At 43.6% G+C, this 23,505-nt stretch overlaps 1 protein-coding gene across 2 annotated transcripts; it reads right to left on the bottom strand.

Moving 5' to 3' along the window:
* LOC121530713 (cytoskeleton-associated protein 2-like) lies at positions 1-23,505 on the bottom strand. 2 transcript variants are annotated; one of them, XM_041835886.2, is made up of 10 exons: positions 23,271-23,505; positions 22,744-22,810; positions 21,766-21,826; positions 19,956-21,415; positions 19,331-19,529; positions 19,037-19,069; positions 15,244-15,399; positions 13,866-13,926; positions 9,592-9,760; positions 1-793 (listed from the first exon to the last, which is right to left on the bottom strand). In XM_041835886.2, exons 1-10 carry the CDS (start codon positions 23,338-23,340, stop codon positions 457-459), a joined length of 2,613 nt encoding a protein of 870 aa, XP_041691820.2. In that variant the 5' UTR covers positions 23,341-23,505; the 3' UTR covers positions 1-456. The 2 variants fall into 2 exon arrangements, with proteins under 2 accessions (XP_041691820.2, XP_041691821.2); XM_041835887.2 differs by lacking the exon at positions 19,037-19,069 and having other exon boundaries at positions 23,271-23,504.

Here is a 23,505-nt window from a genome sequence, read left to right as displayed (position 1 = left end):
TTACCAAGGTAGATTATTTATTATACATAAATATGTACATCATTCATGCATCTAAAATACCAACAAAAAAAATTGTTTTTCAACAAAACCAAGCTAGTTTGTACAATCTAAAAAATAAAAACCTTAACCACAGTTTGCATTAAAAAACACTATTCCATCTAAAAAGTAAATGGATGCTTTTGGTTTGACAGTTACAAATGAGTAATGGATAGACAGGTTCTTCCTGCAGGATTCTGTACAGAAAAGTCTAGATTGACAAACCCATCTCCCCAGGTGTGTTTCAGAACCTTTTGTTTTACTACGGCTTTCTACTAAGGAATGTGACTCTGTACTGAAGGACATACAACTGTACAGGTGAAAGCTACATTCCCAGATGGTGAATGAGATCATCCTGTACTATTAGATCAGGGTAAAGCAGGAGGAACCCACTTTACACTACTAGGAGGACACAGTCCTTTAGTCTTCTTCCTCAGCGTAGACCAGCTGGATGTTGACCTTGTCTCTCAGAGCCCCGTTCTCTCTGTAAACGTACAGATGGCCGTTGGGGATGGGCCCGGCGCTGCCTCCCCCCTCTCCGTCTCCCTCCCTCCCTCCTTCCCCCTCTCTCTCATCCTCCTGGGCCATCAGGTCATTGAAGGAGGCCACACAGTGGTCGTGCTCCTGCAGGGAGGCAGGGTAGAGGAGCACAGACCTCTCGATCCTCACCGAGCGCCTGACGGGGGTGAAGAACCTCAGCTCCTGTCCATCCACCATGCGGGCCAACGTCGCCTCTCTCTGCTGGCTCCTGAAGCCACTGCGGGTGGGAGAGATCAAAGAGAACAGTTTACAGTACATACACATGGTGATGGGCTACAAGCCCAGACACACGTTAACTACACTACACATGGTGATGGGCTACAAGGCCAGAGCACACGTTAACTACACATGGTGATGGGTTACAAGCCCAGAGCACACGTTAACTACACATGGTGATGGGCTACAAGGCCAGAGCACACGTTAACTACACATGGTGATGGGTTACAAGCCCAGAGCACACGTTAACTACACATGGTGATGGGTTACAAGCCCAGAGCACACGTTAACTACACATGGTGATGGGTTACAAGCCCAGAGCACACGTTAACTACACATGGTGATGGGTCATAAATGGCAGCTCTGGTCAACAGTAGTGCACTATATAGGGTAGGCTGACCCCAATTACTCGACTGGTTGGTGAACGTTAAGCTGTTGGTCGACCGAGATTGTTTTAGTCAAGCAGCAACTAATATATATATATATATATATATACACACACACACACAGTGGGGAGAACAAGTATTTGATACACATTGTATGATTTAAGTAAATCATTTGCATTTTATTGCATGACATAAGTATTTGATACATCAGAAAAGCAGAACTTAATATTTGGTACAGAAACTTTTGTTTGCAATTACAGAGGTCATACGTTTCCTGTAGGTCTTAACCAGGTTTGCACACACTGCAGCAGGGATTTTGGCCCACTCCTCCATACAGACCTTCTCCAGATCCTTCAGGTTTCGGGGCTGTCGCTGGGCAATACGGACTTTCAGCTCCCTCCAAAGATTTTCTATTGGGTTCAGGTCTGGAGACTGGCTAGGCCACTCCAGGACCTTGAGATGCTTCTTACAGAGCCACTCCTTAGTTGCTCTGGCTGTGTGTTTCGGGTCGTTGTCATGCTGGAAGACCCAGCCACGACCCATCTTCATTGCTCTTACTGAGGGAAGGAGATTGTTGGCCAAGATCTCGCGATGCATGGCCCCATCCATCCATCCTCCCCTCAATACGGTGCGGTCGTCCTGTCCCCTTTGCAGAAAAGCATCCCCAAAGAATGATGTTTCCACCTCCATGCTTCACGGTTGGGATGGTGTTCTTAGGTTTGTACTCATCCTTCTTCTTCCTCCAAACACGGCGAGTGGAGTTTAGACCAAAAAGCTATATTTGTCACATCAGACCACATTACCCTCTCCCATTCCTCCTCTGGATCATCCAGATGGTCATTGGCAAACTTCAGACGGGCCTGGACATGCGCTGGCTTGAGCAGGGGGACCTTGCGTGCGCTGCAGGATTTTCTAATAATTGCGGCAAGTTGTTGCCTTCTCACCAAGCTGCTTGCCTATTGTCCTGTAGCCCATCCCAGCCTTGTGCGGGTCTACAATTTTATCCCTGATGTCCTTACACAGCTCTCTGGTCTTGGCCATTGTGGAGAGGTTGGAGTCTGTTTGATTGAGTGTGTGGACAGGTGTCTTTTATACAGGTAACAAGTTCAAACAGGTGCAGTTAATACAGGTAATGAGTGGAGAACAGGAGGGCTTCTTAAAGAAAAACTAACAGGTCTGTGAGAGCCGGAATTCTTACTGGTTGGTAGGTGATCAAATACTTATGTCATGCAATAAAATGCAAATTAATTACTTAAAAATCATACAATGTGATATTCTGGATTTTTGTTTTAGATTCAGTCTCTCACAGTTGAAGTGTACCTATGATAAAAAAATTACAGACCTCTACATGCTTTGTAAGTAGGAAAACCTGCAAAATCAGCAGTGTATCAAATACTTAAAGTTGACACCTTCTCATTCAAGGGGCTTTCTTAATTTTCTACATTGTAGAATAATAGTGAAGACATCAAAACTATGAAATAACACACATGGAATCATGTAGTAACCCAAAAAAGTTTTAAACAAATCTAAATACGTTTTATATTTGAGATTCTTCAAAGTACCCTTTGCCTTGATGACAGCTTTGCACACTCTTGGCATTCTCTCAACCAGCTTCATGAGGTAGTCACCTGGAATGCATTTCAATTAACAGGTGTGCCTTGTTAAAAGTTAATTTGTGGAATTTATTTCCTTCTTAATGCGTTTGAGCCAATCAGTTGTGTTGTAACAAGGTAGGGTTGGGTATACAGAAGATAGTTCTATTTGTTAAAAGACCAAGTCCATATTATGGCAAGAACAGCTCAAATAAGCAAAGAGAAACGACAGTCCATCATTACTTTAAGACATGAAGGTCAGTCAATATGGAACATTTCAAGAACTTTGAAAGTTTCTTCAAGTGCAGTCGCAAAACCATCAAGCGCTATGATGAAACTGGCTCTCATGAGGACCACCACAGGAAAGGAAGACCCAGAGTTAACTCTGCTGCAGAGGATAAGTTCATTAGAGTTACCAGCCTCAGAAATTGCAGCCCAAATAAATGCTTCAGAGTTCAAGTAACAGACATATCTCAACATCAACTGTTCAGAGGGAACTGTGTGAATCAGGCCTTCAGGGTCAAATTGCTGCAAAGAAAGAAGAGACCTGCTTGGGCCAAGAAACATGAGCAATGGACTTTAGACAGGTGGAAATCTGTCCTTTGGTCTGGAGTCCAAATTGGAGATTCTTATCCCTTGTGCAAATAGCCTACAGCTGAGTCTGTCCCGAGCTCACTGGTGCGGGAAACTGAGGGCCCAGAATATTTTATACAATGTTGCAAGTTCGCTAGCCCAAGCTTTGGGCCAGACCCAAGTTAATAGTTTATACAATGTTTCAAGTTCGTTGCAGACAGGCCATGTGTAGCCAATATGATTTATAGGAGATGTATTTTTAAAATCAGGATATTTTCTACCTTTAGGCTGCAATATTATTTGTTGGCTTTATGTAGGCTTTTTTTTTACATAGTTGGCAATGGCAATAGAAGTCACTTTTTAGGTTTGTATCATTTTCATTTAGATTGAATTTTGATTAGCCACATGACAATGATTTTGAGATATGAAGACATTATAAATTAAATGAAACTGTTTCCTGAAAATGTGCATATGAAAACCATAACTGGCACGCAGATCGGTAGAAAGGGTAAGATAAATTGGCATTCCACATGAGAAAGGTTGCCGACTCCTAGTGAAGCCTATTACTGGGAACTTCAGGAGAGTAATGGCAGAATCTGCGAAAGCCAGCAGGAGCTGGAGGAGAATAATTGGGTCAGGTTAAGGTTTTTTTCTAGATCTCTGGCGCCCTCGATTAGTTGAAAGAACAGACAACTTTCGGTCAACCAAGATTTGTGTTAGTCGGGGCCAGCCCTAATATAGGGAATAGGGTGCCAATCAGAACATAGACAAGGTGATTGATGGGAATACGGAACATGCCCCAACCTGACTACCTATTGCCAATGGCAGTAATAGTGTCTGGCCACAACGATGTGGTCAAATGAAGCCCTATTCAGTGTGGTAGCGCTTTATACTCGTAACCATTTATACGTTGAAAATTGCAGATTTGGACACTGATAAGTACCTAAATTGGAACGCAGTGGCTGTTCAGTAACATGCTATACATGACATCAGAGCTCAAGGTCTCTGCTTCACAGCGCAGTATTGGTTTTGACTGACAGCAGTTATGAACTTGAACGCGCGACAAGAAGTAGCGGACATCCCTCCCACTAATGGGGCAACTTTTGCTAATTAATTGTTGTCCGAGTGAGGGAAACGCTTTAAATAAAGTGGACTCGATGTATTTTGAAAGATGAGACGTTGAGGATTATAATAAATACCGCTTTGATGTCATACAAGCAAGCCAAATGTGCACTTTACATTTCCATATCATAAAACTCATGTCATATACAGTGTCTGTATTTCTGTAGATATATATGGATGATTTGTATAGCCAGGCACATTTAAACGTTAGGCTATTGATTGATTATAGACCTCATTATTTTGGGGGTTTGCCCGCTCAACTTTCTTAGACAACTAGGCTAAGCCCTATTCACATGGGACTAGTATTACTACAAAACATTGGTTATGTAATTATTACCCCAGAATGTCTGTGTAATTATTTTCTTCCCAAAAAATTGACAGTTACGACCTTTTGCCGTATAGATATTTCCATTATAAGTCCAGACGTTAACAGGGTTACACTGATAACTCGAGCAAGGTTCCCAAGTTTCTAAACCATACCAAATCATATTAGGTATAGTGTCGCCATTATATTTGAATTGTGATCATAATCATTACGATATTTTAGCGCAAACTGCCCCGTGTAATTATTTTCTTCCCAAAAAATTGACAGTTACGACTTTTTGCCGTATAGATATTTCCATTATAAGTCCAGACGTTAACAGGGCTACACTGATAACTCGAGCAAGGTTCCCAAGTTTCTAAACCATACCAAATCATATTAGGTATAGTGTCGCCATTATATTTGAATTGTGATCATAATCATGACGATATTTTAGCGATCCGCAGTAGACGTCCTAAATTACCCCCAGCCTTCAGATGTGAGCTAAACATTGCACTTGAGATGCATTTTAAGGTTATGGATGCGAAAGTGAACTTATCATTTCCAAACGTTTATGTAAATTGTATGCTGCTTTGTGATCTATTAACAGCAAGGGGTACAGTATAGACTATGCGCAGCACTTCGTTCAATTTATCGAATCAGTTATCGCTTTCTTGCTGAAACCGTGAGCAACACCTGTCATACTCAGACATTTATCTCAAAACACAAGGATGTTGATTCGCACGGGACTAGTATTATCAGAGGACCTTTGAGTTTGCCAAATAAACAGTAGGTTATTCTGGCTGGAATTGTTAACTCTCCTGCCCTGTACAAATGACTGACATTACAGATTCGGACGGGACTAGAATGACAGATGTGGTGTTCTCTGCTTGTGCAAATAATTAAAAATCACCCGACCACCCCCAATAAAACTAATCCCGTCCGAATAGGGCTTTTAAGGCAACGGCTGTTTCCTCGTCTCTGCTGCTGCTGCCTCCGGACTATTGTTCTCAATCCCAATATGCTGGTTAATTTTGCCATTATGCACATAGCAACATGAGGAAAGGCGCCAACTCTACGGCGCACTGAAGATTCTGTTTCAGAACCGCAGACAGCGACCATATCCATCGTGGGAGAAAGCGTATTTGTTATAAAATAATATTAGATACATTAGTGTTACACCATGATTTTTACATAATATTACCATAAACAATTTCAGTATCACGTCTTAGAGTGATGGACTGTGCGCCATCCCCGTGGCCTCCGCAATGGATTAGTCCACTTAGTCATGCGCGAATCAGACCCGTGTCTTGTGCACCATTAAAAATATATATATGGTAAGGGCTCCACAGTGTGAGCATTTCACTCGCATTTGTGAATAGAAATAGTTTACTAGTCACATTTATAGTAAAACAAATGCTGCAGTAGCTGTTTTCAAAGTAATTCTGCTGTTTTGTTTCACAACTGATAAATTAAATCACACAAAGTCAAAGAACTATGAATCCTATATAACCTATCCCACCTCGAGCTGCAACACTGCCAGGCTGGGAGCTGTGCACACGTGAAGAGCTGAGTTCAAGATTCATTTTTAGAAGCGCTGCGCACAGACATAAAAGTTGGTCTAATTTCCTTGAAACGAACGTCTACTGAAGTGAGACTGTCCTTGTGTTTCTATGGCTATTTACCTTGTTTTGTTACCAAGCTAGGTTGTTTTTCACTGCTTGAGTTTCAACTGCTAGGGAAGAGAAGACAATGTACTAGTCAGACTAGGTTGTCTTTCACTGTTTGAGTTTCAACTGCTAGGGAAGAGAAGACAACGCTGGTACTAGTCAGACTCTCAATCTCACTCACAAACACAAACGTGACTGAGTCACATTACCAAGGTAACCTCCCGCCCTTAAAGGGGCAGGTAAACATTTTTGTCTCATCTGTAATATTTTGGTCAACATTTACAATACATTTACATTTTAGTCGGTTAAAACACTCAGGTCACAAAAAATGTAATTAAACAATATACCACATTACTTACCAGTAATACATTTGTTTTAGAAACATTTTCTATTTTTGCTGAGTTTATAACAGGCCATGTGAGACTCTGGTAATTTAACCTATTATTTTTGCGCATTTGATATTGCCTATAGGGCACAAAATTGCTGGGACTATGGCTGGCAAGTGAGCTGCATCACATACGCCTAAAATAACATTGCGGGACTTCGGTTGGGTTTGGGACCAGTTCTTACAGTAGTGGGTGGGAGTCGGACAGAAAGCCAGCGGTTGCAGGCGAGGTGGGGTACGAAATGCTGCAGGTGCGGGCGGGAACGGGATGAAAAAAGTGCAGACCTCTACTATGATCCCTTATTGATGTCACCTGTTAAATCCATTAACATCTGTGTAGATGAAGGGGAGGAGACAGGATTTTTAAGCCTGTAGACAATTGAGACGGATTGTGTATGTGTGCCATTCAGGGGGTGAATGGGAAAGACAAAACATTTAAGTGCCTTTGAACAGGGTATGGTAGTAGGTGCCAGGCGCACCAGTTTGTGTCAACTGCAACGCTGCTGGTTTTTCACGCTCAACAGTTTCCCCACGTGTATCAAGAATGGTCCACCACCGTTGACACAACGGTGGGAAGCATTGGCATCAACATGGGCTAGCATCCCTGTGGAACGCTTGACACCTTGTAGAGTCCATGCCCTGACGAATTTAGGCTGTTCTGAGGGCAAAAGGGTGGGGTGCAACTCAATATTAGAAAGGTGTTCTTAATGATTTGTACACTCAGTGTATACCTCCATCACTCAAGTATCCCTGCACATTGTAAATATAGTACCGGAACTGACGTATATATTAGTATGCTCACTTATGTTCTCATCTGTTTTTGTTCTACCTTATTTTGTTGTATTATATTGTTAACTGCATTGTTGAGTTTAGAGACTTGAAATAAATCCTTGTAATTTGTGTCTTATGTTGCACCTACCCCATATTTGCCATGAATATTCTTATCATGTTACTAAATGTATCCAGAGTATTTTTTGTTAACAAATGCGGAGAAAAATACAGTAAATGTAAAATGCACATAAAATCAACATTGTAATGTTTGGATTCAGTCTTGTGTCAGGTGAACTGTTGTGTCCTCACCAATCTAGCCCTTGTTAGATCTTACAGTCTTATTCTAAAATGGATTCATTTCAGTTTTTTCCTCAATCTACACACAATACCCAATAATGACAAAGCGAAAACAGGTTTTAATTTTTTTTCTCCAAATGTACAAAATTAAAAAACACAAATACCTTATTTAGATAAGTATTCAGACCCTTTGCTATGAGACTCGAAATTGAGCTCAGGTGCATCCTGTTTCCATTGATCATTCTACAACTTGATTGGAGTCCACCTGTGGTCAATTAAATTGATTGGACATGATTTGGAAAGGCACACACCTGACTATATAAAGGTCCCACAGTTGACAGTTGACAGGTTGAAGGAATTGTCTGTAGAGCTCTGAGACAGGATTGTGTCGAGGCACAGATTTGACAGCATTGAAGGTCCCCAAGAACACAGTGGCTTCCATCATTCTTAACCCTCCCGTTGTCCTAGGGTCATTTGAAAACTATTTAATCTGCCTCCTTCTCACAAATGATCAATAAGTTCCTCATTTCTACCTTAATGGAAGAAGTTTGGAACCACCAAAGACTCTTCCTAGAGCTGGCCGCCCGGCCAAACTGAGCAATGGGGGAGAAGGGCCTTGGTCAGTGAGCCAGCTTGGAGTTTGCCAAAAGGCAGCTAAAGGACTCTCAGACCATGAGAAACAAGATTCTCTGGTCTGATGAAACAGAGATTAAACTCTTTGGCCTGAATGCCAAGCGTCACGTCTGGAGGAAACCTGGCACCATCCCTACGGTGAAGCATGGTGGTGGCAGCATCATGCTGTGGGGATGTTTTTCAGCGACAGGGACTGGGAGATTAGTCAGGATCGAGGGAAAGATGAACGGAGCAAAGTACAGAGAGCTCCTTGATGAAGACCTGCTCCAGAGCACTCAGGACTTCAGACTGGGGCGAAGGTTCACCTTCCAACAGGACAACAACCTTAAGCACACAGCCAAGACAACACAGCAGTGGCTTTGGGACAAGTCTCTGAATGTCCATAAGTAGCCCAGCCAGAGCCCAGACTTGAACCAGATTGAACATCTCTGGAGATACCTGAAAATAGCTGTGCAGCTACGCTCCCCATCCAACCTGACAGAGCTTGAGAGGATCTGCAGGGAAGAATGGGAGAAACTCCCCAAATACAGGTGTGCCAAGCTTGTAGCGTCATACCCAAGAAGACTCAAGGCTGTAATCACTGTCAAAGGTGCTTCAACAAAGTACTGAGTAAAGGGTCTGAATAATTATGTAAATGTAATATTTCTGGGGTTTAAAAATAAAATGTGCATATATTTCAATAAACCTGTTTTTGCTTTGTCATTATGGGGTAGTGTGTGTAGATTGATGAGGGGGGGAAAAACAATTTAATCAATTTTAGAATAAGGCTATAATGTAACGAAATGTGGAAAAAGTCAAGAGGTCTGAATAATTTCCGAAGGCAATGTAGGTCAATTTCTACTTAGTGTAAGGGGTTAACGCCAGGCAGGGACCTGACAGACTGGAGATACAGATGCAAGTCTCTGCTTAACTTAAAATGACTGTATTTCTAAACAAGTAGCGGGGCTGCCTTTTTGTTATTTTTCAAATATCAGGTTGTAGCTTTAAAATGGCTGACGGTCACCGGATCATAGAAAGGTCAAACAGGAGGAAGAGGCCATAGGCAGTCAGGTCAGAGGTCATAGAGTACCCTGGTGTGGCGGTGATCTTGTACTTGACCACAGACGAGCCTCCTCGGTCACCACGGATCAGGGCTTTGACAGCTGTGGGTGTGGCCATGGGGTCTGGTGTAGAGTCGAGCTCCAAAACATCATCCTCCTCGCTCACAGGCTCCTGCGCCGATGCTACGGGAGACTGACCTGGAAGTAGTAGAAATAATAACAATGTTGTTATAGTCAACTGCTGAGAAGTGTGCACATACTGCTAAATGGCATCCATTGAAGTGCATCGCCGTTTACTGGTCCCAATTCAAATATATCCACCCATCTCTTCAGGATATCAGAATGTTCTGGTGTAGTAAATCCATTCATGACACTACTACTACAGTGAGGGGAAAAAAGTATTTGATCCCCTGCTTATTTTGTACGTTTGCCCACTGACAAAGAAATGATCAGTCTATACATTTTAATGGTAGGTTTATTTGAACAGTGAGAGTCAGAATAACAACAACAAAAAAATCCAGAAAAACGCATGTCAAAAATGTTATAAATTGATTTGCATTTTAAATGAGGGAAATAAGTATTTGACCCCTCTGCAAAACATGACTTAGTACTTGGTGGAAAAACCCTTGTTGGCAATCACAGAGGTCAGACTTTTCTTGTAGTTGGACACCAGGTTTGCTCTCCCAATTGGGATAAATGCGGAAGACGCGTTTTGGTGGAATGCATTCAGTTGTGCAACTGACTTTGTACCCCCCTTTGCCTTTCTAGTCAGAACCTGTCCCAACTGATGCAGGTACATTGTTGTACGCTGGAACATTGGTACACTGTGGGAGGCATGAAAGCCCACAACCTGTTTATGACAAACCGCTTTTTTGACAAACTGTGAATTAGGAGCATAAAAATAGTGTGCGGCCCTTCCACTAGTTACCACAGCCACAAACTTGTAGATTGGCTATATCGTAACAATTTGGGAGAACTCAAATGTAAGGTTAGGTATAAGGTTAGCAGTGTGGTTAAGGTTAGGTTTAACATCAGATTTTAAGAAGATACATTATAGAAATAGGTGGAGTTTATGACTTTGTTGCTGTGGTTACTAGTGACGACCAGACAAAAAATATATGGCAAATAAAAATCCAATAAGGATGGTGTTAAGAGATAGATGGGTGGTGTTGAATGGAGCTGAAGGATGGGACTAATAACAACTACCAACAACAACAAGATAACTAATAATGTAATCATACTGTGTCTATAATAAGTATATAGATTATAGGTTGAAAGCTTTTGTGAAAGAGCACAGTTAGAAAGATATGGCATAAAGAAGCAAACCAGATGGACATCATGAAAATGAGAGGTTGAGGAAGTTCAGGAGTAAAAGCAAACAAAATAGAATTGTCAAATTGACTGTGTCCATAAAATGTATATAGTATGTATAAACTGGAAGTAGAGGCCTAAGCATTGTTGTTCACTAGTTTACTCCAATTAGGGAAGGGGTTGGAAAGTAATAAAGGGAAATATATTTTTTTAAAGGATGTGATTATGCATGTGTATATGAATGTAGGTATATCTTTATTTTATTTAACTAGGCAAGTCAGTTAAGAACAAATTCTTAGTTACAATGACGGCCTATACCGGCCAAACCCGGACGACGCTGGGCCAATTGTGCGCCGCCCTATGGGACTCCAAATCACGGTCGGTTGTGATACAGCCTGGAATCGAACCAGGAGGTCTGTAGTGACGCCTCAAGCACTGAGATGCAGTGCCTCAGACCGCTGCGCCACTTGGAAGCCCATACGAGAGATGGGGATTGGAAGTGATACAGACAATTACATTGATGGAAGTTACAACCTATCTGCAATATTAAAGCTGATCTACACCCAAAAAAAAAAAAACCTGTCTCCAAAAATGACTGGTGTCTCCAGCTGTGAATATATTTTCCCACGGTAATGCACATCCATGCATATACAGTGGGGGAAAAAAGTATTTAGTCAGCCACCAATTGTGCAAGTTCTCCCACTTAAAAAGATGAGAGAGGCCTGTAATTTTCATCATAGGTACACGTCAACTATGACAGACAAATTGAGAATAAAAAAAATCCAGAAAATCACATTGTAGGATTTTTAATGAATTTATTTGCAAATTATGGTGGAAAATAAGTATTTGGTCACCTACAAACAAGCAAGATTTCTGGCTCTCACAGACCTGTAACTTCTTCTTTAAGAGGCTCCTCTGTCCTCCACTCGTTACCTGTATTAATGGCACCTGTTTGAACTTGTTATCAGTATAAAAGACACCTGTCCACAACCTCAAACAGTCACACTCCAAACTCCACTATGGCCATTACCAAGGAGCTCTCAAAGGACACCAGAAACAAAATTGTAGACCTGCACCAGGCTGGGAAGACTGAATCTGCAATAGGTAAGCAGCTTGGTTTGAAGAAATCAACTGTGGGAGCAATTATTAGGAAATGGAAGACATACAAGACCACTGATAATCTCCCTCGATCTGGGGCTCCACGCAAGATCTCACCCCGTGGGGTCAAAATGATCACAAGAACGGTGAGCAAAAATCCCAGAACCACACGGGGGGACCTAATGAATGACCTGCAGAGAGCTGGGACCAAAGTAACAAAGCCTACCATCAGTAACACACTACGCCGCCAGGGACTCAAATCCTGCAGTGCCAGACGTGTCCCCCTGCTTAAGCCAGTACATGTCCAGGCCCGTCTGAAGTTTGCTAGAGTGCATTTGGATGATCCAGAAGAGGATTGGGAGAATGTCATATGGTCAGATGAAACCAAAATATAACTTTTTGGTAAAAACTCAACTCGTCGTGTTTGGAGGACAAAGAATGCTGAGTTGCATCCAAAGAACACCATACCTACTGTGAAGCATGGGGGTGGAAACATCATGCTTTGGGGCTGTTTTTCTGCAAAGGGACCAGGACGACTGATCCGTGTAAAGGAAAGAATGAATGGGGCCATGTATCGTGAGATTTTGAGTGAAAACCTCCTTCCATCAGCAAGGGCATTGAAGATGAAACGTGGCTGGGTCTTTCAGCATGACAATGATCCCAAACACACCGCCCGGGCAACGAAGGAGTGGCTTCGTAAGAAGCATTTCAAGGTCCTGGAGTGGCCTAGCCAGTCTCCAGATCTCAACCCCATAGAAAATATTTGGAGGGAGTTGAAAGTCTGTGTTGCCCAGCGACAGCCCCAAAACATCACTGCTCTAGAGGAGATCTGCATGGAGGAATGGGCCAAAATACCAGCAACAGTGTGTGAAAACCTTGTGAAGACTTACAGAAACGTTTGACCTGTGTCATTGCCAACAAAGGGTATATAACAAAGTATTGAGAAACTTTTGTTATTGACCAAATACTTATTTTCCACCATATTTTGCAAATAAATTCATTAAAAATCCTACAATGTGATTTTCTGGATTTCTTTTCCTGATTTTGTCTGTCATAGTTGACGTGTACCTATGATGAAAATTACAGGCCTCTCTCATCTTTTTAAGTGGGAGAACTTGCACAATTGGTGGCTGACTAAATACTTTTTTTCCCCCACTGTACACTCTCAATGCGTATTACATTATATTAATCACTAGTAACTGGTAATATGAGTCAGAAACCTTCATCTGCTTTGTTGTGAAATCCAATGTCAGAGGGCTTTCAGCAGATGTTCAGTAATATGAAACCCAACTACTTACTGCACGTCTGGCCACTTTTTCCCAGGGGGAAAAAAATGACTTAGCAGTCAAAAGCCATGACGACAATATCATTAAAATATGACAAAAATATTGGAACTGACTCAACCAATGGAAGCAGCATGGCAATAACCATAATACATTATTTTGGGATTTGAGCCTCTGGGTTGGATTCTTTCCACAATCTCGACAGTGGAAATAATATTTACTCAATCTTTCCAATAATAGCAAATACAAACTGATTTGAACATTTTCAACATGCATGACCCTGGTACGGCCAGCAGAAAGAGAAAACCATGGACACAGCAGTGTGTCTACCTAGATCTAGGTGCTTGTTTTGGCAGGAACAACAAAGTATCCTAAACAAGTGTAAAAACTGCCACATTATTGAGATGGACCTTGTAGAGGCATGAAGTTCAGATGGGGAATCAAACTCAGACTGGTTCAAATTTCTATCTCAATTGGTCTTACCTCACTTCCTTTTCAACCGTATTGGAGGAGAAGGTCCAAGGTGCCTCCCCTCTGACCTTCTTCTCCAATACCTTTTGAGGAAGAGGCAAGGAGACAGGATGTTGCTGTCTTTATAGTTTCCTCATTACCTTGTCTCTCTTCCTTCTTTTTCAGCATCTCAAACACAACAGTCCGCAGCTCATCCACTGGCTGAATGAGAGAATGGAGAGAGGAAATAGATACCAAACCATCATTTTACTAGTTTAAATGAAATAGATACCAAGGGAGGGAACTCTAATTTTGTTTAGAGAATTCTTCAGAGAAGGTCTAATATATGAGTGAGTGAAAGAGACCGAGTCGTAGGGATGGAGGTAGAGAGAGACAGAGTCATGGGGATGGAGGTAGAGAGAGACAGAGTCATGGGGATGGAGGTAGAGAGAGACAGAGTCGTAGGGATGGAGGTAGAGAGAGACAGAGTCATGGGGATGGAGGTAGAGAGAGAGCCGTAGGGATGGAGGTAGAGAGAGACAGTCGTAGGGATGGAGGTAGAGAGAGAGTCGTAGGGATGGAGGTAGAGAGAGACAGAGTCATGGGGATGGAGGTAGAGAGAGACAGAGTCGTAGGGATGGAGGTAGAGAGACAGAGTCATGGGATGGAGGTAGAGAGAGACAGAGTCGTAGGGATGGAGGTAGAGAGAGAGTCGTAGGGATGGAGGTAGAGAGAGACAGAGTCGTAGGGATGGAGGTAGAGAGAGACAGAGTCGTAGGGATGGAGGTAGAGAGAGACAGAGTCGTAGGGATGGAGGTAGAGAGAGAGAGAGTCATTGGGATGTAGAGAGAGACACAGTCGTAGGGATGGAGGTAGAGAGAGACAGAGTCGTAGGGATGGAGGTAGAGAGAGACAGAGTCGTAGGGATGGAGGTAGAGAGAGACAGAGTCGTAGGGATGGAGGTAGAGAGAGAGTCGTAGGGATGGAGGTAGAGAGAGAGAGTCATTGGGATGGAGGTAGAGAGAGAGTCGTAGGGATGGAGGTAGAGAGAGAGAGTCATTGGGATGGAGGTAGAAAGAGAGAGTCGTAGGGATGGAGGTAGAGGGAGACAGAGTCATGGGGATGGAGGTAGAGAGAGAGAGTCGTAGGGATGGAGGTAGAGAGAGACAGAGTCGTAGGGATGGAGGTAGAGAGAGACAGAGTCGTAGGGATGGAGGTAGAGAGAGACCGAGTCATGGGGATGGAGGTAGAGAGACAGAGTCGTAGGGATGGAGGTAGAGAGAGACAGAGTCATGGGGATGGAGGTAGAAAGAGAGAGTCGTAGGGATGGAGGTAGAGAGAGACAGAGTCATGGGGATGGAGGTAGAGAGAGAGTCGTAGGGATGAAGGTAGAGAGAGACAGAGTCGTAGGGATGGAGGTAGAGAGAGACAGAGTCGTAGGGATGGAGGTAGAGAGAGACAGTCATGGGGATGGAGGTAGAGAGAGAGAGTCGTAGGGATGGAGGTAGAGAGAGAGAAGGTAAAAGGAGTATGTTATACCTCTAACACCACGCGTACTGCCTCTTCAAACAGGGGCAGCACATCCAGGTTGCCCTGGCGCTCCATCAGACGGGCCTGGCAGATCCAGTACTTGGAGAACTTCTCAGCCATGGGCACAGTGGACAGCATCTCCTGCACCTGGGAGGACGGGCAGCCCTGTGGGGGGGCACAGAGAAACACACAGATAGACACAGTCAGAAACACAGTCAGTCAGAGACACAGCAACGTACTCAGAGCCACAGAAACAGTCAGAAACACAGTCAGTCAGAGACACAGCAACGTACTCAGAGCCACAGAAACAGTCAGAAACACAGTCAGTCAGAGACACAGCAACGTACTCAGAGCCACAGAAACAGTCAGAAACACAGAAACAGTCAGACTCACAGAAACAGTCAGACTCACAGAAACAGTCAGACTCACAGAAACAGTCAGACTCACAGAAGAGAGACATTTAAGTCTCTTTACTAAATCTTTAAGGCTGTTAACAAATTACAAAAATATTATGTTAATTGGCAGTGTTGGATTTGGTAATTTAGCCTACAGCTAATGATGGCCAGATGTGCTATTCAGTAAAGGGGGCCGCCAGCCAGGCAGGCCACGCTGGAAAGATGAGGGTCAACCAACTCGTCTGTTTGGTCTCGAGGTTTACCATGTGTGTAGGAACGGATCAAACTCCCAAAATAAGTGATGTTGAACATCTTGCCTACGTCCAAATTATCTCTGCTTCCTCCCAAAGTGTGCATGTGTTCACTTCAGCTTCACTGATTTGAAAGGAAATGACAGGTATCACAAATATGGTGATAACTGCACACTTCAGGAGAAAGGAGATTATTATTGTGACTTTTAAACGGGCGACCACAGGTCATGTTAATAGACTGGACAACAGAGAGCAGAGGGGTGACAACCGTGGTCATGTTAACCCCGAGTCGATGTCTGCACCCCCGTGGAAATCTAGTTAGCATAATAATTTTAAAAAACATACAAATCCGTCTGTTTAAAAGACTGGACAACAGATAGCAGAGGGGTGACAACCATGGTCAGTCTACAATACCATGGGAAGTGGGACCACATCTGCTTAAACTTTTTTTTGAATGGTCTTCAAGCAGCAACAACCCGCCCCCACCCCCCCAAAAAAACAGAAAATAATTATTGCACAAAATGGGCAGTCACTTTCCCATCGTATTACCGTAAACAACTTTCTCTCTTCAAAATTGCTACGTGAAATTATACTTTTTTTTCTAGGGCTGGGAATTGCCAGGGACCTCACGATACGATATTATCACGATACGTAGGTGCCGATACGATATGTATTGCATTCGATACTGTGATTTTATTGCGATTCGATGTTCCAAACATATTGCTCACCATATGTCTGCTGCAGAGTGACAAGAGAGCCATGAGAAAACAACTTTTGATAAGTAATAGAAATAAGTAATGGAAATAAATGGGCTCCCTATTTAAAAAGACGGAGAACATGCTATGAAGAAATAATACTGGAGTTTTGGTGCAGGAATAGCCAACTAGGGCAAAAATATTACGTATCCCGATATGTAGCCGTATGGATTATTTTCTTGCTACGGGAAATTAATCCCACAGCTCACCTCACACACAAAAAACAAAGGGACCTTCCTCATCCGGTGACAATAGTAGCCACAGGTTATGCACGTACAGTCATGGTCAAAAGTTTTGAGAATGACACAAATACTAATTTTCACAAAGTTTTCTGCCTCAGTTTTGATGACGGCAATTTGCATATACTCCAGAATGTCATGAAGAGTGATCAGATGAATTGCAATTAATTGCAAAGTCCCTCTTTGCTATGAAAATGAACTTAATCCCCAAAAAACATTTCCACTGCATTTCAGCCCTGCCACAAAAGGACCAGCTGCCATCATGTCAGTGATTCTCTCATTAACACAGGTGAGAGTGTTGACGAGGACAAGGCTGGAGATCACTCTGTCATACTGATTGAGTTAGAATAACAGACTGGAAGCTTTAAAAAGGAGGGTGGTGCTTGAAATCATTGTTCTTCCTCTGTTAACCATGGTTACCTGCAATGAAACACGTGCCGTCATCATTGCTTTGCACAAAAAGGGCGTCACAGGAAAGGATATTGCTGCTTGTAAGATTGCACCTAAATCAACCATTTATCGGATCATCAAGAACTTCAAGGAGAGAGGTTCAATTGTTGTGAAGGCGGCATCAGGGCGCCCAAGAAAGTTCAGCAAGCGCCAGGACCGTCTCCTAAAGTTGATTCAGCTGTGGGATCGGGGCACCACCAGTGCAGAGCTTGCTCAGGAATGGCAGCAGGCAGGTGTGAGTGCATCTGCACGCAGTGAGGCGAAGACTTTTGGAGGATGGCCTGGTGTCAAGAAGGGCAGCAAAGAAGCCACTTCTCTCCAGGAAAAACATCAGGGGCAGACTGACATTCTTCAAAAGGTACAGGGATTGGACTGCTGAGGACTGGGGTAAAGTCATTTTCTCTGATGAATCCCCTTTCTGATTGTTTGGGGCATCAGGAAAACACCTTGTCCGGAGAAGACAAGGTGAGCGCTACCATCAGTCCTCTGTCATGCCAACAGTAAAGCATCCTGAGACCATTCATGTGTGGGGTTGCTTCTCAGCCAAGGGAGTGGGCTCACTCACAATTTTGCCTAAGAACACAGCCAGGAATATAGAATGGTACCAACACATCCTCTGAGAGCAACTTCTCCCAACCAGCCAAGAACAATTTGGTGATGACCAATGCCTTTTCCAGCATGATGGAGCACCTTGCCATAAGGCAAAAGTGATAACTAAGTGGCTCAGGGAACAAAACATCGACATTTTGGGTCCATGGCCAGGAAACTCCCCAGACCTTAATCCCACTGAGAACTTGTGGTCAATCCTCAAGAGGCGGGTGGACAAACAAAAACCCACAGATTCTGACAAACTCCAAGCATCGACTATGCAAGAATGGGCTGCAATCAGTCAGGATGTGGCCCAGAAGTGAATTGACAGCATGCCAGGGCGGATTGCAGAGGTCTTAAAAAGAAGGGTCAACACTGCAAATATTGACTCTTTGCATAAACTTAATATAATTGTCAATAAAAGCCTTTGACACGTATGGAATGCTTGTAATTATACTTCAGTATACCATATTAACATCTGACAAAAATATCTCATAACACTGAAGCAGTTAACTTTGTGAAGACTAATACTTGTGTCATTCTCAAAACTTTTGACCACGACTGTACATGTCTTACACACACTGTAAGAGTTGCACCACTAATGAATACCACCTACGGAACAATATACGTGTTCCTCCAAACGTCTTGCTCTCGCAGTGCAACTGCACCCCAAAGGGCACCCGATACTCTACAATCAGTGGTTCTTAAACCTTTACTCAACACAACTGATTCACTGAATCACCAAAGTGAGACATTTGTCTACGGCAAAATTGTGAAACATATGTGGGTCCCCAGGGAGAGGTTAGAGAACCACTGCCCTACATAGTGCACTACTTTTGACCAAAGCCCCGTACGTTTTATTAGGACATTATTCCCCAAATAATATAAACTACATCAATCATCTGACCTGACCGTGTGTTGGATTAATATTTGTGTCTTCAGAAGAAGAAAAAAACACGACACACAAAGCAACCCCAAAACGCATTGTGCAAGGGCTAGGCCTTCATTCAGCTGCTGTGCTGGCCTCTTCCACTGAAACGCACCACCCCATCGGTCTCAGAGGAATGTCACAGAATGGATCCATGTTAGTCATTTAGCGGATGTGCTTATACAGAGCGACTTACGGTAGTGTGTGCATATATGATCGTACTGGTCCCCTGTGGAAATGGAAAACACAACCGTTGCAAGCGTCATGTTCTACCAGCTGAGCCACACAGCACCTGGTCTAGACTAGAGTTTAGACAGGCAGAACAGTAACTGGAAAAACAGTGGGAAACACACTGGTTGCTTCTATGACAAATCCAACAAACTTTGTACAGGGTTCATAAAGATAACAACCAACCTCCCAGTTGATTTGTCATACATTTTAAATTCATGTCAAAGCGTGTAATCTGACCGAAACCATTCCTCCGCCACACCTCAATCAGCAGTTTGATGCAGTCAGCCAGGCACCTGTCCACAACTCCAACCAGAGACTTGGCCTCAACTTCCTCCTCCATACCGTCCCAGTAGGCCTGAGGGAGGGCCACGGTGCGCCGCACCCGAGGAGGCCTCACCGGCATGGGGGGACGCTTGTAGGAGATGCCCCTGTTCTCACGCCATTCCTGGAGCTTCTGCCTGGAGTCACACACACACACAGAGTCGAATAGAAGGTTGTTCAGTAACATTTTGGGGTAAAGTCAGATGTTTGTAGTCCAATTCAACAACACTATATTTAATGACGAGGTGCTGGGTGGAAAGAATATGGTGGTATAATCGAAAAGGGCCAGCACATTCATACGCTACGATACCAACACACATACATACCTTTTACTGAAGTGAAATGACAACATTATCTTGATCTTATTTTGTTATTTCAACAAACAAAATTCAAAGTATTTATGTGCACTGTGTAAGCCAAGGCCTTATTCAAACAGTCTAGAGTTGAACATGTTAAGATTTCAAGTTGTTCTGTATAAGATTGTCTGCTAAATCACAAACATGTCAATGTACTGTATTCTACTTCCTAGAAATGATCTAATTTACAATAAAAAACTAACTGACATCCTCTCCTCCTGGGCAGCTGTCATCTTCCTGCGGCCCTCTGTCTTGGGCACGACCCTGGCCTGGTCTCTGGGTGTCTTCAGGCCAACACCAGCCTCCCACCCCACCTCCTCCTGGCCATGGCTGGACTCTCTGGCAGAGCGAGGCACCATCTGGGGGATCCACACACCATTCACTGTGCTCCTGTTAGGCCTAGGCCAACACGCTGGTGATGCTGATGAGGGCGATGGAGCATTGGGTTCATTCTTGGTGTCAGTGTCTGCCCTCCCGCTCTCCACCCTGCCTCGGTTTTCCTCGCCGCTGCTTTTCTGTCCCATCTCAGCCACAGCTGCATGCATGGCCCTACACAGAGCCTTGGCCTGCCATTGGTTTCCTGTTATCCCGGTGGAGGCTCGAGAGGCAGGCTTCCATATCTGAGTGTTGGGTCCTGCTCCTCTAGCCTCGGCCCTGTGCTGTGATGGAGCCCTCTGAATACGCTCAACCTCTTGGATGGAAACTCTGCCAGAGGTTTCGGTTGTCCTCCTATCGCCTGGCTTCGTAGCTGCAGTCTTGGGACCAGGACCAGCAGGGCCTTGGATGGTGGGTTTAGGTCCAGTGACAGGTTGTCTCTGCCCTGCTGGTTTACTGGATCTCCCTGGGAGTGGTCTGGAATCAGTCGTTCTCCTCTGAGTAGTATCTGGTGGCTTTTGGGTCAGAGCTGGGACTGGGATGGTGCTTGGGCATGCTCTGTTCAGGACAGAGGGGGTGAAGGGGGCTGAAGCTGGAGCAGGGACCGTGGTGCTTCTAGGCTGCACCTGGACAGACACAAGGCCGGTCTTGGATTTAACCATTCTGCTCAGACTCATTCTGGCACTGCCAGCTGTGTTGGGCCGTGTGCTAGCTGTAATGGGCCGTGTGCTAGCTGTAATGGGCCGTGTGCTAGCTGTAATGGGCCGTGTGCTAGCTGTAATGGGCCGTGTGCTAGCTGTAATGGGCCGTGTGCTAGCTGTAATGGGCCGTGTGCTAGCTGTGCAGAGTGTGTTAGCGGGTTTCCCAGTAGTATTTGGCTTTGGTCTGGTTGTGCTGACTGAACGTGTTCTACCAGCGTTTGCCAGGGGTTTGGCTGAGCTAGGGCGTGTGTTGCAGATTTTAACAGCTGGATTAGGCTGGGTTCTGAGATGGTTGGTGGTGCCTGGGCATCTTTTGGTAGGGACAGTGGATTGTGATCTGGCTGGAGCAGTCTTCAGGCTGGCTGAGTGACATGGGGCAACCGCAGAAGTCTTTGTCATGCCTTTGAGCACGTTGAGACGTGCAGTAACCGATGCTGCAGAGAGGAGACGCAGAGTGTTACCGTTGGTGGAGCTCTGTTTTTTGGTGGTACTGCAGAGGGTGCCAGTGGTTTGGGAAAGAGGTTGAACCTTCACGGCTTCCTTTTTCATCTTGAGGGCATTTGGACCCTGGTTCTCTTTTCCCTGGGCCAGCTGTAATTACAAAACATCAGTTGATATAGTTAGTAACTCTTTCCTGCTTTGCATGAACAGTACACAGACCTCAACGTGTCAGTTAATTATCATTTTATATTTGTCATTTAGCAGACACTCTTATCCAGTAGTGAGAGCATACATTTCCGTGGGAAAAAAATCCATAATGGTCCCCGTTGAGAATCAAACCAACAACCCTGGCATTGCAAGCGCCATGCTCTACCAACTGAGCCACACGGTACCTATTATAATTCAAGCCTCACTATATAATTGAGTGAGCAAACTGCCAGGCTTGCTTTGAGAGAGTTCTTGTCAAGGAGGAGAGGAAAGGGATTAGCTACAGTACTTACATCGTCCTTCACTGTAGACATGGTGATCTTCTTTGCTTTAATGTCATCTCGAAGATATGGTCTGAAAATTAGTCATGTGTGATAAGACATTATTTACAAAAGTCTATGGATAAGACATTTCAAGCTGAAATACTGGCACTAATGCCAGTTACTTTATATGGTTGGGCTTTCACTCGCTGCGGGTATGTAGAGAAAAACTAGGCAATTCAAGAGGGTGCTACGAAATTAACGTGAAAACGTCGTTCTTTGCCCTATGTCATTATAAATTACATAGAATTAATCATTAGATTGTTCTCTAAAATATTATAACCTTAATAGACTTGTACTTGACAGTGTTGGTGAAATAAGAAAGTTAATTTGCTGTGACCGTTGCTAGTTTAAACTGCGCCGCTCTTGGTTGTATCTCTTTCATATAAGGTGTTGTGAGATGGTATCATTTGGAGATGTTTCACCTCCAGATCCTTGGCTTTCATTGCCAGCGAGCGATCTACTTTGAGAGGGGCCGTTTCTATGGCGATTTAAAGGGAAAGACTCAGAAATACACAATGAAAACAGGAACAGATTGTCTTCGCGGAGGGTGGATATTGCAATTCAGTCTTAGCTTTGTAAATCAATATTTTGCCCTATTTAGTTTTGTATTCAGCGGATTTCATTTAGAAAAAGACCATGTTTTCACTGCAGCCACTAGACAGTTTGTCAGTTGACGTTCTGCGGCGGAGCAGCGCCTCAGAGTTCTATTGAGCAGTGACCAGTTTTTCATCATGCCTCTGATGACAATTCCATTAACTCTAAACATGCTCAATTCTCAGAGTAAATCGTCGGTAACTTTTTAACCATGTATGGTAGAGACATATGGGCTATTGTTTTTCTGACTGAATTCTATTGAATTTACATTTGTATAAACCTTGAATTATTTAATCATTTTATAGGATATATAATGGCCAAGAAGATAGCCGTCAAGCCATGATGATTTCTTACTTTGGGTTGGGTGGCTTCAGTCTTCCTTTTGCTGCCAAGTACTTCATCAACTGCTGCTTGCGCAATTCTGTGAAAGACAAGAAGCAACATTGTTGTTGTAACAGGATGATGGTTGTAGCTAACTACCTAGCTAAGTTACTAGTTTAGGGTGTCAATAATACAGCCCAATGTCCCAAGAGTCCAGAAGTTGCCCCCGAAGCGAACGTTAGTGTGTACCCTAGGCCTAGCCTATATCTCGTCTTTCCACTGTAGCTTGACCGAACGTTAGTGTGTACCCTAGGCCTAGCCTATATCTCGTCTTTCCACTGTAGCTTGACCGAACGTTAGTGTGTACCCTAGGCCTAGCCTATATCTCGTCTTTCCACTGTAGCTTGACCGAACGATAAATATAAAACAAAATATTGTTTACATTGCAATATGACTAACGTCGTTAACTATAACTAGCTAGTAAACTCAAGAGGCCTACTATCATGCATTGTTAACTAGTGGAATATTAGCTAAGTTAGTTAACGTCAACTACACCTTACCTTTTCTGTTGAGTTGGGCAACAATTTCTTCCCCGACCATTGCTGTTTGTAATCCATTCACTTGAGACATGTTATGTTAGTGTAGCTAGCTAAGTTATTCGCTATTTTGTTGGAATAAAAGTTATGGTTTGCTAGCTAGTTAACATAAACAAACCGACTTCAATCATCAAATTCGAAATTGCCTGGGTAACGCCACTCTTCTCCTATTGGATCGTTCAAATATTTGAAAAAAAAC

The sequence above is a fragment of the Coregonus clupeaformis genome, chromosome 18 (assembly GCF_020615455.1).
Source record: "Coregonus clupeaformis isolate EN_2021a chromosome 18, ASM2061545v1, whole genome shotgun sequence".
Classification (NCBI taxonomy): Eukaryota; Metazoa; Chordata; class Actinopteri; order Salmoniformes; family Salmonidae; genus Coregonus; species Coregonus clupeaformis.
The sequence above is the reverse complement of the archived record's forward strand: the minus strand, read 5'-3'. Positions and strand labels throughout refer to the sequence as shown.